Source organism: Liolophura sinensis, chromosome 7, assembly GCF_032854445.1.
Source record: "Liolophura sinensis isolate JHLJ2023 chromosome 7, CUHK_Ljap_v2, whole genome shotgun sequence".
In the NCBI taxonomy this organism is placed as follows: Eukaryota; Metazoa; Mollusca; class Polyplacophora; order Chitonida; family Chitonidae; genus Liolophura; species Liolophura sinensis.
Window position 1 is genome coordinate 12,590,564 of NC_088301.1, and position 15,365 is coordinate 12,605,928.

Genomic DNA, 15,365 nt, shown 5'->3' on the forward strand with positions numbered 1-15,365 from the left:
TTTTTCTTCAGGTCCAGGATACTGAAAAAAAAATTTCTTACCCAATCTCGGGCGTTCGAACATTGTGTGCTTAACATACACTCAGACATTTGTTAAGCACACGTGGCTTACGTGAAAGGAACTATAAGATACATTCATCGTTCACTGAACCAAAACTGTTCCACCAGGACACATTATTTTGCGAAATGCTTAGGAAGTTCCCATATTTTATTGCCTTTCACTTTTATCACAGCATTGTTTTATGAGGCGTCTTCGTGGGTTGTCTAGTATTGAACACACTGGGGTTACTACCGACAAGACTTGTTTAATGGGCTTCTGGGAATTACGAGGACTGAAATACAGTGGACTCCACTAACCAAATTGATCTTAGTGTCAAGAAGTTGTGAATTGAGGGAATGGCTTCCGGCCATTAAACATTGATCACTACCGTCCCTATATTACACCAGTAAATTAGGCTATGCGGAATACCAAACAAACATTCTACAAGCAGTCCCATAGCCTGTCCCGAATAGTCAAATATCGATGCTTTGGCATTTCATTTCCAATTCCGAGATAAGAAGCTGTGAACGTCGTTTAACCTTGGCGCCATGTGGTAAAAAGTCAATTTTTCTGGATCCTGTTGTCTAATGGATATTGTTTCATCTCACCGCGCATTTCACATTTATTTCAGTGTAGAAGAGCTTTTTGCGTTGCTAGTACTGCACAGTACAGAGAGACAAATTGTTTACATCTTTTAACAGATTGTTAACCCAGGTCGTGCCATAAATTGTGAATTTCTTAGAATGTTGACCTCTTAATTCTCTGAATCGGGATCAGTTTCAAGTCTGGCCAGTTCTAACACTTTGTGTTTGTACTGACAACCCAGCATGAGAGGGCTTTCAAATTGGTAGTATACTGTGAGTGAGTTGGAAGTGGTGTTTAGCAGATTCGACATGGTGCCCCAGTGAGATAGCAATATGTAGATAACTATGCCATATCACCACAAGCGGCATGCCTAATTCTCTTTAAACCATGGGGCCAGGGGGCGTGTGAATTGCTACTATTTATGCACTTACATGAACAGTTAGAATAAAACCCTGACTGAGGTAAATTAACAAGAGGCCGTATTTCAGCGGTGACGAGTGACGATTTGCTGGCTATCACACTGTCGTCGCTGCGCTGGTCTTGCTCTCTATGCTGTGTGCCTTTAATTATAATCTTTCTATACATATATAAAATAAAATAATCATCCCAACAAGATCACCAAAATTTTTTAATGTTGCCGTTGAAAATTTATTTAAAATTTAAAATTTCTGTTACCATGGTGAATCACAAAGCTGAAGGTTGTGGAGGGAGGTATAGGTAGTAACCTTCGACCAAAAAAAAAAAAAAGAAATAGCCTTTTCAGCCATATCTAAATGTGATGTATTATAATGAAGACATAATCAAGCTTTATACTCAGAGACAACGCACAATGTTATGTATTAATGTGAGTTATATAAATTGGATCTTCACTCAGTTCCAAATTAGCATAATATATCTTAATGCTTTTTGGTCTCTACTCTTATTCATTCCACTAAGTGAAAACATCGCCGCTTATTTATTCTAATAAATGAAAACTTGGCTTTCATATATACATTTTGTGAAATAGCAGTATTTTTAGCACAGAGGACATTGTTGAATTTCAATATATTGAAGAGGTGAAATCTGGCTGACCCTAATTTTGATTTATTTACTTGATTGGTGTTTTACGCCTTACTCAAGAATATTTCACTTATACGACGGCGGCCAACACTATGGTGAGAAGAAACCGGGCAGAGCCTGGCGGAATCCCACGACCATCCGCAGGTTACTGCAGACCTTCCCACGTACCCTAAATTTGAAGAGGTGGGAGGTACCTGTAGATATCTGGTGTTCCCTAAATTGTTTCCTCATCCAAATCACTTACATGGTGAAAAAAAAATGTGGGAAGACAAAATCTTTTTCTTTAAGCCTCCGACTTAATTAGTCAACTAGAGGCTGTGTTGCCTCAAACAGCCAATACGGCAGCCATAGAAGAGCATCTCTCACTGATAGCTACAGGTTTTGAAAAGGGTCTTACCCTGAGATAAATGACTTGTATTTTAAATTAAGAACAAGGGATACAATGGGCAATCTGTTTAAAAACACATAATCTCAGCTCGCCACGCTGAAGTGCTTTTGAACTTCATGTACATGTACGACTTTGATTGACGGGCACAACTAGGTCTGCGCAGAAACAGTGACATACTGAAATAATAAAAGAGTAGGCCTATACCGCTTTAGACTGATTTGTTTTAAGCGCGCAATGCATTTCCCTATACGAACAAGGCAGCTGATTAATAAACAGATGTCAAAGGGACATATATGAAGTAAATAAAAATAAAATATAAAATGCAGCGTGCAGCCCCACCCTTATATAGCCTAGTGAAATTATTTCTCGTCAATATGGTTTAAATCCTGTGAAATATATTATTTATCTTTTATGTTTTTCAGAGGATATCCCCCATGGTGTCCATTCTGACGCTCACGTCTATATCTATTGAGAGACTATACGCTGTCTGTGACCCGCTAAAGTTCGAAGCCACCAAGAAGCGCGCATGTGCTATGATTCTGGCCATCTGGATTATTTCCCTCGCATCCTCGATTCCTGACATAATTTACTCTGAGGTCATACGCTATTTCCCGGCAAACATAACGCAACTGCTGTCAAACTGCACAGCAAACCATTCAAATGCGTTTTACTATTTTTATACCTTTACGTTTTTCGTTTTGCCTTGTTTGATTATGGGTGTGGCTTACTTCAAGATTGCTCGCTGTCTTTGGATGAATCCCATAGATAAGCTGTCTTCAGGAGGTAAGTTTGCCTCTTTACCGAACTCGACTATGTAACAAAATTTAAATCGTGGGTAAATACTTTATTCCATTGGCTAATTGCTGAAGCGTTAAAAAACAACTATTGGCGTCTCAAATTAGGAACATTTATCTGAATTTGGGAACGAAACATCCCAGGCATGCTGCGGTCTGCTTTGGCTATAACAGTCACTAAACATTGCATCAACTATTAGTCAGTGACTAAAATGGCCCTCCTCGAATAACGCATCGACCATCTTCTTCCCGATCCACGTCAAGATTTGGACCGGTGGAGCCAGGTGATTGATTGGTTTGGCACGGTGTTAAATTAGGAGATTTATCTTTACCCTAGTGGAGAAAAGTTGATTTACTAGGTCAGAAAAACAAGCAACTGGAACCTAATGCACAAGACGCATATTTTCGCGAGAGCAAAGATTGGTCTTCTACCATTTAAATGTTAGACATCTTATAGAATAGAAGTACAATAAGTGGAAAAATTATAATTTCTAATTTAATTTATAATTTCAAGCCAGTTTTTACAGTGAATGTTCTTGAAGAATCTATTGCTTTTGAAACCGATTGGTCCCTACCTAATTACCTCCCTTCACCTGACTCTACAATTTAGATGGCGCTTTGATAGGAGGAAACTGTGGTTCCTATGTGTGGCGTTTGAAAATCTAGCTCAATGCCTTCCTTCAAAATAGATACCCATTTTTTAAACTGATTTGAAAAGGCCAGGATAAAGGTTATGTATTATGATATATATGTAAATATGAGAATAAATGCTAATGTAGAGACAGCTTCTATGAGCTGTTTTTACTTAGAGGGAATAATACTGGCTGCTTTCTAGAATTCTCTGCATGCATTTCTGACACTCTTTATTAATGATTTTGTACATTATCTTGCCTTTAAAATAACTGACATTGTCGTGACATACAACCGACATTTACATGCTGCATACTTCCATAGACTTCCATAGAGATCCGATTTCTGGTAGTTTCACGCTCCAAAAACTAACCTGGCGTTACGTCATAGCAAGGGAATTATTTCAGAGGAGGCCTCTTCGGCTTATATGTCACGTTACTATGGTTTTGTTGTTTCAGAATCCAGCGGACTGACGGCAGGTGGCGTTGAAGCTCAGCTTGTCCAGAGACGGAAGATCGCTAAGATGTTATTCGCTGTTGTTGTTTGCTTCTTCTGCTGTTTTTCTGTGCACCACATAATCTTGATTTTGCAGTAAGTATTTTAAAATCCCGCCTTGAATTCATAAGATGACGTAGAAGCCTCTTTCCAAAGCGAACGCTTTTAAGCCCAGTACATGCCGGCTTTCTCCGTGAGAAGATCTGTTGGTTTTCCAGAACTGACTGCGTTTAAGTAAGTTTATGCTGTTTCTGGAAATGTAATGAAGTATAGTGGGTTAGGGACTGCTTCCAACAAAGATGGATATTACTTAGGTGAGAATTTGAAATCGGAACCAGATTTTCAACCCCCTATTAAATATTATGCCTAGCAAATGAAAGACAACGTCTTTGAATTTTCAGATATGATGAAAATGGTGTTTTGTGAAGACTTCAAAGTCAAACAAAAAAGGAAATAATCTTGTGATTTCTCAACTGTAACATGAAAATCTCCATGAACAAATAAAATCCTGCTCAAAATCGTTCGGTAAAAAAAGCAGAAGAAAACAAAACACCACCTTTTTAATTAACCCCGTTAAGATAACTTGTTGGAAGAAGATCACTGACAATTGATGGGGTGTTACTTCATAACAGAACACAAGACGTAGAGCTGACAAACGGCTAGTGGAGCTGAAAGGTATTTATTATTAACGGAAAACCGATTTATCAGAAGAATGTTGTCTTCACCACTCATAAGTATTATGATTGTCTCCATATTTTTGTTTTTGTCTTAGTCATATAAAACTGTCATATACGTTTGTCGTTAAAGTATATACGCGTTATCGTTGTAGCAGCCAAAACTGCTACAATCTGGGAACATTGTCGAGTAGAATAGACCTTCTCTTTGTGCAAAAGCCACGTATTAGGTGGGCAAATAAATATTCATGTGTCAAATAACGTAAGAATACATGAGCATAACCATTGCTGGTTCCCACGCAAAATAGGCCTTTTTTAAAAATTTAAAAAACAATGTCTTTGATCCCAGGCATTTTTATGGCGATTTGTGACCAATCAATCAGGCTATACTGGGGCTGCAGATAGAATAATGGAACTAGCTAGTCTCACCATTAATTGTCGTTTACTAGCGTTGTATGCCGATGCTTTTAGTTCTAGCACTACAGTATTTTCTTTTGCTAATGTAATATGATATGGCGTATGTTTGGAATACCACGATTGTATATTTGAAAGGCAAAGAAAACACGAAAGTAAGGTGTATGGCAGATGAAAGACAATTCAGTACAAGTCTAGCCCACGTTTGCTTTCTCTTCGGCCGTAAGTAACAAGCGGATGGTAATGGGATTCGAGCACGGTTTTGTCTCACCATAATGCTGTCGTATAAATAAAATACTTTTGAGTATGGCGTAAAACAGCAATGATATAAATAAATAGATAATTCAATACCGTCCAGAAAAATAGTTTGATTGCTGTTTTTTAAGCTTTTGCAACCGATTAACATGGTTTTAAAATTTCAGACTGAATAGTAATCTGTTAGCATTCATTAACTACGATGACATCACTTTCGTTTTTTTGTGTGCCACAAATAGTTCCTTAATGATCCATTCGGCAACAGCACCTTGATTTGTTTACATATAAACTGACGGCCAAAACAAACTTTTTTCATTGAGTTGAAAGAGTTCAACTCAGTTTATTTTGCCAAAGCAACAAAGTAGTTGTTGACAGCCGAACATCGTCGCCAGCGGCTGCGCTGGGCTCGAATTGTACGCTGTTGGCAGCAACGTGATTGGCAACGTGTTGTTTTCACGGATGAAAGTCGCTTCTGCCTGTGCCGAGCCGATGGCAGACGACGAGTTTAAAGTCGAAGAGGCGAACAAACGGCTGCATCATGCGTCCAGGAGGTGGTACCATTTGGTGGCGGGAGTGGGATGATATGGGGTGGGATTTGTGGAGAGGAACGGACGTAGAACTGCCCTCTGAATGGTCGAAAGGCCCTAACTCCGTGAGCCATGAGTCTCCTGGACACGATCTGCCGACTGACCCGGTGACCTAAGGCATTGATTGACGATGACGTCACTGTCAGGAAGTGGTTCCTCAGGTGTAAGCTGCGCAGGTGCCCGCCTTCTCTGCGCGTAGTTACCCTGTCCGATGTCTGCCCTGCCTATATGTAACGTGGCATCAAGTTTAACAGTTACATGGCAGCAGCTTAATACAAATTCGTGTGGGCGTATATGACGCTTGTTTTCCTACAATAATTTGGTATTAATTCGCTGAAAAGGCTGGTTAAATTTAACTCACGGAGTTGTAAAGTATCTTTTTGGCTGTCAGTTTTATATACATGCATTTTGAAAGTCTAGAAGCCTGCACTGTGTTAAGGGGCAAAAACCTGATGTGAAGTCACTGGTCATAATGTGGCCAGAAAAGCACTGTATAATGTTTCAACAAATTTTACTTGCTGGCTGTCTCTTTAGTTCTACATATAAAAGCCTTCCAGCAATCTGCGGATGATCGTAGGTTTCCACCGGGCATTGTTCATAATGCTGTACATCGTCGTATGAATATTCTTGGAATATTCTTAAGTACAGCGTAAATCAAAAAATAAATAAATAAATAAATAAATCTCATTGTTATTTGGTTTTTGCTGTACATTTCCCACACTTGTTATTATGTTTTGCAAGAATAGTACATTGGTATTTCTTTACAGCTTGCATTTACCAAGAGAAAACTGGAATGTCAAAGCCAAGATTACCCTCGTCATAATTGGTCACCTTCTGGTTTATGTCAATAGTGCTCTCAACCCTATAATATACAACTTTATGAGTGGTAAGTATCCCAGCATACAATTCTGCCGCCATCAATTTCAACATACAACAGCATATAAGTTTAAGTTTAATATATAGTTGAAAAGAGACACAGTGTTCACGTTTAAGGTAACAAGGGACTAATATATATGTGCAGAAGGATCCAAACATTTTTGTACTTACATTTAAGTGAATTTATTCATGCGGGCCCACTTACACGAAAGCGTCCTTAGTTAAGTGCATTTAACTACTGTGGCAACCAACACTATAGGCGTTGCTTCATCATTGCAGTTACGAGCTGATACGTAATACATTCTGAAAGTTAGCGCCAGTGTCAGCATTTCTGTCTGTGCTGTGCTTCGCATATCCAGATGTTATTTTTTGACTCGCGCATGCACAGCTTTCCCACTGAGATCAACCTTCTTTCTGTAACGACCTGTTTTGCGTTCTGGTCTCATCTATTGAATAAGCTGGTACAGTATGCTTCGTGAAAGTTGGCCTTAGTATCAGCATTTCGGTCTGCTGTGCACGGCATTTTTTATGGACAGATCTTACGTTTTTTGACTCTTGCATATACAGTTTTGAAGATCTGTCTCCTTTCTTGTCACCGCTGATGAACCAGCTGTTACTACATGTCTACATACCATTACTTTCCTCACCTTTGATGTTTTGTTATACACTATAAAGGGACATGGCACTTTTACTACTTTTGTCGCGTTAGTATTACGTGGATGTGCTTCCGGTGTGATGGTTTGAATTACTTTCACTCATTCAGAACCTCGCGTGGCGCTAGTTGATATTTCTAATCCCCTCTCGTATTCTCCAACCGCGGTTTATTAAAAGAACTCTAGCGGCCACACCCTTCTTCTGTTTTTGACCGAACCACAGTTACTCTGGTCGCTGCTTGACTAGCAGGGTTGTGGATGCGACTTGATGGTTTGTAGCGGTTATGTACAAGTGCTAGAAGTGTTACCAAGGCTATGGGTTTGGTCCGATATTTGCTCTCTGTTGGTATTGCTTTAATTGAACCATGACTGGTGTAGTTGATACTTGCTATTCCCAGGGCTGTGGGTCTGTCTGATAGTTTGTATTCGCTCTTGTTGTCTTTGATTGATTTATTTCATTTAATTTATTTGAGTGTGTTTTACTCAGACGTAATTATTTCGCCTGGGGAAGGAATGGTATTCGACCTTGCTTGCCTAACAAGCTTCTAATCACAGAATGGTCTAGAGGATATACCAGGAAAGAAGAAAATAGAGAATTCCCTTCACCATAGACCAATTTTCCACCCGCTTTTCTGGTGGCTCAACAAAGTTTTCCGCGGTAAGACTAATAAAATGGCCTTCACTTGTCAGACTGAAGTCATTTAGCAACGAAATACAAGGCGTGTAACTGACAAGCCTATTGTTATGCTGTCTCGGCACGACAGACGGGTGACAGTAAATTACTGACCTGTCACAGTGTTGCCAAGCTAGGCAGTTTAACGAATCCGAAATTTCCCACAATTGAGTGTGCCATATCTGTGGAAAACCAAGTTCGAGTTTTCAGCTGTTTCTTTCATTGTTGACAAAATTAAGACCTTTTGTTATGTCGTTGACTGTGATTTTACTTTTTTTCTAAAGTTTCAAGTCAGTAAGTCCAGGACGGACATGGACGAAATTTGTTGTCTAACACAAAATCCTCGAAATGTACTCCTGTGCGGGAATATCAAAACATCAAAAATTCTGAAAAGTCTTCCAAAGATGAGTCGAATGGTTTAGTTTGTTTGTTTTATCGGATGAAAAAATCCAGAAACATGTGAGGCTGGCATATTCGAAATGTCTTCCAGCAACGTGCGGATGGTTGTGGTTTCCTCTCGGGCTCTGCCCAGTTTCCTCCCACCATTGTGCAGTCCACCGTCGTACAAGTGAAATATTCTTGAGTACTCCGTAAAACACCAATCAAGCAAATAAATAACATCCAAAGTGGCCAGGGGTGAGTCAGACAGTGGAGATTGAATTGTAGTTGTGAAATCCTGATTCGGCACCCAGAATTATGCTCTCTGCAGTGGCTTAATGAGTACTACTTAGGCTTCTTCCTTTTCAGAATTAAGTATATCTTCTTGTTTACTCATCACAAAAGATTCATCACTTTTGAACCATTGTTTCAATGAATCAAGCAACCTCTTACACGAAATCTTTTTAACCCGATGTCTTGGGCGAGATGAACCATGCCACTTAATCTGTTTTGTCGTTAAGTTGAAGGTGTAAACAACTTGCAGCACCCGGTTTTATTTAGAATGAACCGTCACGTTACAAAATCGCGATATAATAAGATGATGATAAGTTCATTTTGTGCTCCTGAGTGAAGGTGATCAGCGCAGTCATAAAACTTGATAAATATCCTGTGGTGCATGTCTAATCAACTGGGAGAGGGAGGCTGCGTGGACTGGTATTGAGAGGTTGTGAAGATAGTGTCACTACTATCTGTCGTGACTGTCCAATCAAAAGGAGGAGCTGCGTGGACTGATATTGAGAGATGGTGAAGATAGTGTCACTACTATCTGTCGTGACTGTCTAATCAAAACGAGGAGCTGCGTGGACTGATATTGACAGATTGTGAAAATAGTGTCACTACAATCTGTCGTGAAAAAGTATAGCGTGATCTCCTGGCGTGAATGCGTATTGAGGTTATGACCATAGTTATTGTCTGTATTAGCTTAGCAATGACAGGTCTCCAACGTCCTTTGGGCGACAGGTAGGTTTCAACTGAAATTGTCACTTTACCCGTCGGTAGCTTGGATTCAGTTACGGCTCTTCCTGTGTATTCTTCTAATCTCGATCCCATCACAGAAAAGCGTGAGATATATAATCATAGCAGGAACACCAGAGTGCACCAAATGTCGTTCAAATACAGCTCGTTCCATTCCCTTTTCAGGTCATTTTCTAATCAGGGTGGATATTCGTTGTGAGGCGCCAGATTCTACCAAGAGAATGCACATGCGCTATGCCTTTTTTCCCTTTATAAGTGAAGTATTTCTGAGCAAGAAACCAACCAGACTTGCCGGCGGTTTCACGATTCCCAAACAGACCTCATGAATGGGCAGGCTAAGCAAAGCTCACATTCCCAGTATGTTCATCGATATCGCCATTTCCGAATATTGCCGGTCATTGGCCCAAACTATGCAAAGATATTAAGAAATATAAAATAAAAAAATGATTTCTTTTGGGGGGGGGGGGGAGGGAATATCTTTATTTTTCCTAAAACCATACTCTTTACTATATAGTATATGTACCTATTCATATATCCCTTAAACAATTGTAGCGAGAAAACTGCTGATCACAGCTTAACTTGGCTCAATCCCCACGAAAATAACATGTTTTGAGTTGCATTTCGGTATAAATTACAAATGTGTTAGCCTTCATGCATAGTTGCTTTAAAGACTCTTAAACTTATGTAGCGAGAATAATTTTTTTATTACATCTCAAACCTAATAAATACACCGTTTCTAGAGAAAAGACAAAAACATTGCACGAAAAGAATGACCAACAAAATTTTAATCAAAAACAGCAGGAATGGTTTGCAATAACAGAATATGACGGTAACTCTTAAAACAAATTCCACTTGTGTGTTGGATTTATTTGCTCCGGCTAGCTGAGAAAAACCTGGTCAAATGACTGGCTGACACGCGTCAATAAATGGATTAGCGTTCCACATTTAACGTTCATGCGTTTTTATGCTGTCAAGTTTCGAACACACCGGATATTAATTAAAGGAAAAAGATAAAGGTGGGCTGTGTATAACAAATACACAAATGAAGCTTTTAGATATGGACAGTAATTTGAAATAAATTGCAGTATTGCTGATCTTCCATCATCAGCACTGCCAGAATGCTTGTTTACATTGATGTTTAAGGCCGCACTGAATTGTTTTAGTGTTCCAGTCATTCGGGATTATGTAGCAGACTGACACAGTCTGAAGCATACTTTCTTATCGACAACTGATATGATAACATATTTTGATCACATAATATGATAACATATTTTGTTATCGACAACTGATGTTTTAGCATGGTGTTGGTGCATGGTACACAATTTATATACTAAGTTCACTTAGTCGCCCAGAACATACCTTGCCTCTTTCCTACACCATTGAAAACTGTTGACTGCATTTCTTTGCTGCATGATTCCATCCCATTTTCGTACTTTATACACTTTCTTAGTTCTTTGGCGGTTTGTGTTATACGTCGTTTTTGGGAATTGGCCTTGTGATTATTGACATGGAACGTCCTTATTGGTTGACGTCTGGTATACGAATGTCTATTTCGGCGAAAAGATTCCCTTCTAATGTCATGACGTTATGCTAATGAAATATTAAGTTATGACCATTCAAAGTGGAATAATATGTGCGAATTACATTCTTAATGATGCTACAAATTAAGGTACTAGTTTTGCTCTCAAACTTGAAAGTCTTGGCTCACGCCAGTCCTTACTTACAACATCTGTGACATTAAAGGGCATCTTTTTCCTTAAGAAAACAATTTGTCCATTGTCGTTGTGAAGGAATTATGCAACGCGCAGACCGTTCGTTGCGTTCTAATCAATGGCTTGCTTTACATTGTATTTTGCCTAAAAGCTTTGTTTTACTTCGTGTTTTCAGAGAAATTTAGAATGTCATTTCTTCAAACGTGTAAATGTTGCATCAGAAGAGGGAGTTCTCCGTCTGGTGAGTGTTTACCTGAGTAGTCAATTGTCCTGTTCATGACTACATGTACGAAAGACAACCAAATTATTGGAACTTAATAACTCATACCAATTTAGAGCATATACAATAGGGTCATCGCTGGCCTAGCGGTGGTTGCACCATGACCAGGCTGACTCGCTTGTGTTACGCAAAATCTGGGCGGCATTTGTGTTTGATTGTTGTTATTCTATCACCTCTTGAAAAGCCTAACCCTACTTTTATTTCGTTTATATTCATCATTCTAAAACTGTGCCACAGGTAATGTTTGTCTCTTTTACAACTCACTATTTGTTTTGTTCGTTTTCAGAACAAATTAAATTGAGGTCATCAAAGTACGTATAGTTATTAATTGTTTTTGCCTTTTCTTGTCATGTGGACAAACAGGGACATTTGGCCTGTTTCAAAAGAATATTTTCTAGAACAGCGGCTTTGATGAAAATGTCAGACAAAGTACTTCGATACTTCGTCAGTCTGAATTCGTATTGTGTTCCGCATGATGATTTTTGATAAATTTGTTGCACTTATGTGGTAAGGTTTGCTTGGTATAATTTTACTTTTAAATGAGAGATGGTGGAGGAAGATACCAGATAGGAGCTGTGCCCGTCTGCCTGCTTATTTCGCCCCATGGCTTTCTCTCCGCCTGTCTGTTTGCTTACCTGTCCGCCTGTCTCTCTGTACATCTGTCCAATACCTGTCTGTCCGCCTGTCTGTATGCCTATCTGTCCGTCTGTCAGTCTGCCTATATGTGCACATGTCTACCTGCCCATCCGACTCTCTACCTGTCTGTCAACATGTCTGTCTCTCTGGTTATCTATCCACATCTCTGCCACTCCACCTGTCTGTCCGCCTGTCTGGCAACATAGCTGTATGTGGATCTGTCGCCTGTTTGCCTGCTTGCTTTTCTGTCTCTACGCCTGTCTGTTCACGTCTGTATGGACTAAAATAACAATATCCGTTTTTTCTTGTCATCACTGTACTAGTAATTCTAATTGTTACGAGGACGTGCACATAGCGTCACTTTTATCAAACGACATCTGAAGTTTTACGATTAAGACGAAAACTTTTGGCTAAAATGTATTCCACAAGTATCAATTATTTCTCCCAGGTAGGTTTTACCAACCAAATACGTTAAAAACAAAGAATAAATGTTATAAGAGTCCTAGGAATTAAACATTGATAAACACAGGTTCGAGATCTGATTACTTGCTTTACAAAACAACTTTAAGGTAAAGTACATTAACTTACATTTTCCATTTCCTTTGTAGCTAAATGCTTTCAATCGTAGTAAAAGGATAGTTTAACTTGATGTGATCTGATGTTTAAATACCTATGTGTTCATAATCTTTATTTAACGTTTCTTTATTTCTTTGTTTACAGAAATAGTCAGAGCTATCAGGATGAGACTAAAGTTTCTGAAATATGATAACTGACGGAAAGAATGTCCTTCAATCGTCCAAAGATATCCAAATGATGACCGCGTGCATAACGCGATCAAATGACTCGAGATAAAAACTAGTGACAAAATGACGGAATCTGAGAACACCTAAGATGCATCGTTTGTGAAGGGATGTTCGTTTCCGGATTCAGAAAGAAAAAAAACTAGTTCGTTTTAATGCACACTCTGGACTACATATGAAAATTCAGCTTGATTCGAAAGTTTGTTTGAACCAAGTGTCCTCTAGGAAGACCCTTGTGCTAACAGCTCGGGTGTTCTTCATACTCATATATGATGTTCTAGTTCATGTGCTGCACGCTAAGCATGTCCTTCTCAAAAACAAACAAAAAAAAATGTTCTCTTACTGGAATTAAGAGCTCGTCATTCATTTGTTCCATCGCTATTATCATACTTTAACCCACTTCATTCATAAAAGGGCATATTCAATCTTTTGGTCACACCAGTTCGCTGTCCTTTTGTTCAGTACACTGGCGTTACATTTGTTTCGTACGATCCTTGTGCAGTGAAGTAAAACTTGAAATAGTGTCCCTTTGTTCTGTCTACGTGTACGAGAGCTTCAGTAGATGTTCAAACGACACACTCTGCATACATGAACCATACTCCTTACAGCGCATGCGTCGGTCTCCACCTTTTCTTTACTTGACTGCCACCACTAATAAATTTATGTGCAGAAATCTTGAACAACGCCGAGCTCATTGAGGTCACGGTGATTGAGGCATGAAATAATGTCAGAAAACACAAACAATATGTCTCAACCTTTGACTCCATGTAAGACCGGCCCCGATAGCACAATCGGTAGAGCGTCCGCTTCGGGAGCCGTGGATCCATGATCAGTCACTGGGTCACACTAAGACCTTATATCTTGTTGTAAGTTGTAACTTACTGGCTTGACGTGCAGCATGAAGGTAATAGTGCAACGACTGGCTGACTCGTATCAGTATATTGGCTCGGGCGGTGCGGCTTACTTTACCTTTGGTAAGGCGTCTCAATAAAGCAGCACTAGATAAAAGAGCGGTGGATATCCGTCCTGCATCAAGAAGGCACAATACATGCACTCTAAGAATTCCTTCGTCGTCATATGACTGAAGTACGACGTTAAATCCAAGCGCTCACTCACTGACTTACTAAAGCATGTAAAACATGATTCTAACCAAGACCTAATACAATTTTATTAATGAATGTTGATTATATTGTTCTGCGGGAGGACACGCGTGATGTGGTTAAGTCTAAACAAGCCTACGCGCTCCAAAGGTCCAGCTTGAGGCAGTGATGTAAAGGGAGAGGCAGACAGCGACGCATACGCTGTAAGGAGTATGTGCGTGAACATGTATTACATGCGGAAATATAACGTCAAGTTTGAGGACTTTAAGTCTACTGAAAAAAGCACGATGTACTTATACTTAACTTTTGTACTGATACATTATTACATAATTATGTATGCGACTTATAGATTTTAAAGACCTTATAATTCTAGTAGAGTCACGTTCATTGTGGATGTGTGTTAAAACCACCATGCTTTTGACCAGTTCCTAGGCTTCAATTGACCTAAATATCAAAGAAGGGAACTAGTCTTAGCTCTGCTAACTCAATGGCTCACCTGATTTCTGCAGTTTACAACACAAATATCTGATACCTTCGGTTTACACCTAGTTTAGGACACCTAATTACAATGTTTAATATGAATGAAAGTAGTAATAGCATTTAGTGTATTTTCGTCATCGTTATACGCTTTTGGTGTACCCTCCTTCAGCTTTGAAAAAATAACTATTTCGTACAGTCTTTTGCAACGATACATTCATTATACATCCATGTATGATAAATTGCTGGTATTATACTTTTATTGTTTTGGGGTTACTGATGTTACAAGTGGTAAAATGGGCCAAAGTCTTAGATCAAAGAATTTATTGTGATATTTTTGTTAATGTTGTTGTTGATGTGATTACAATGACACTGCTATTGCTCTTTATTGACCTTCATCAGACAAACGTCAATAAGCGCCTAATACCATGGATAAATGGCGAAAGCTTGATTTATTTATTTATTTGATTGGTGTTTTATGCCGTACTCAAGAATATTTCACTTATACGACGGCGGCCAGCATTATGGTGGGAGGAAACCGGGCAGAGCCCAGGGGAAACCCACGACCATCCGCAGGCTGCTGTCAGACCCTCACGAATGCTTAAAACTAGCGAAAAGTTGTGCAGAATGGCCTGATCATATGAAAACTGTACACGAAAGGATTAATATTTTGAAGTATAATTCTTCCCAGTGAAAGATGCAAGTTTCAGCCTACAACACTTTATGTCGCTTTAATCCCACAATAACCTGCATGGGTTCCAAATCGCTGTTATCTCACAATGAAGTTATTGCCTGAGTGTCCACGTATTTATTATCTCACAATGA

General features: G+C 39.2%; 1 protein-coding gene across 1 annotated transcript; it reads left to right on the plus strand.

Annotated features, from left to right (window-relative positions):
* The first annotated feature begins 2,666 nt into the window (after positions 1 to 2,666).
* Positions 2,667 to 13,792, plus strand: LOC135471217 (thyrotropin-releasing hormone receptor-like). The gene is made up of 6 exons (XM_064750341.1): positions 2,667 to 2,854; positions 3,954 to 4,086; positions 6,688 to 6,806; positions 11,423 to 11,488; positions 11,814 to 11,838; positions 12,884 to 13,792. Exons 1-6 carry the CDS (start codon positions 2,785 to 2,787, stop codon positions 12,927 to 12,929), a joined length of 459 nt encoding a protein of 152 aa, XP_064606411.1. The 5' UTR covers positions 2,667 to 2,784; the 3' UTR covers positions 12,930 to 13,792.
* The last annotated feature ends 1,573 nt before the right edge of the window (positions 13,793 to 15,365 follow it).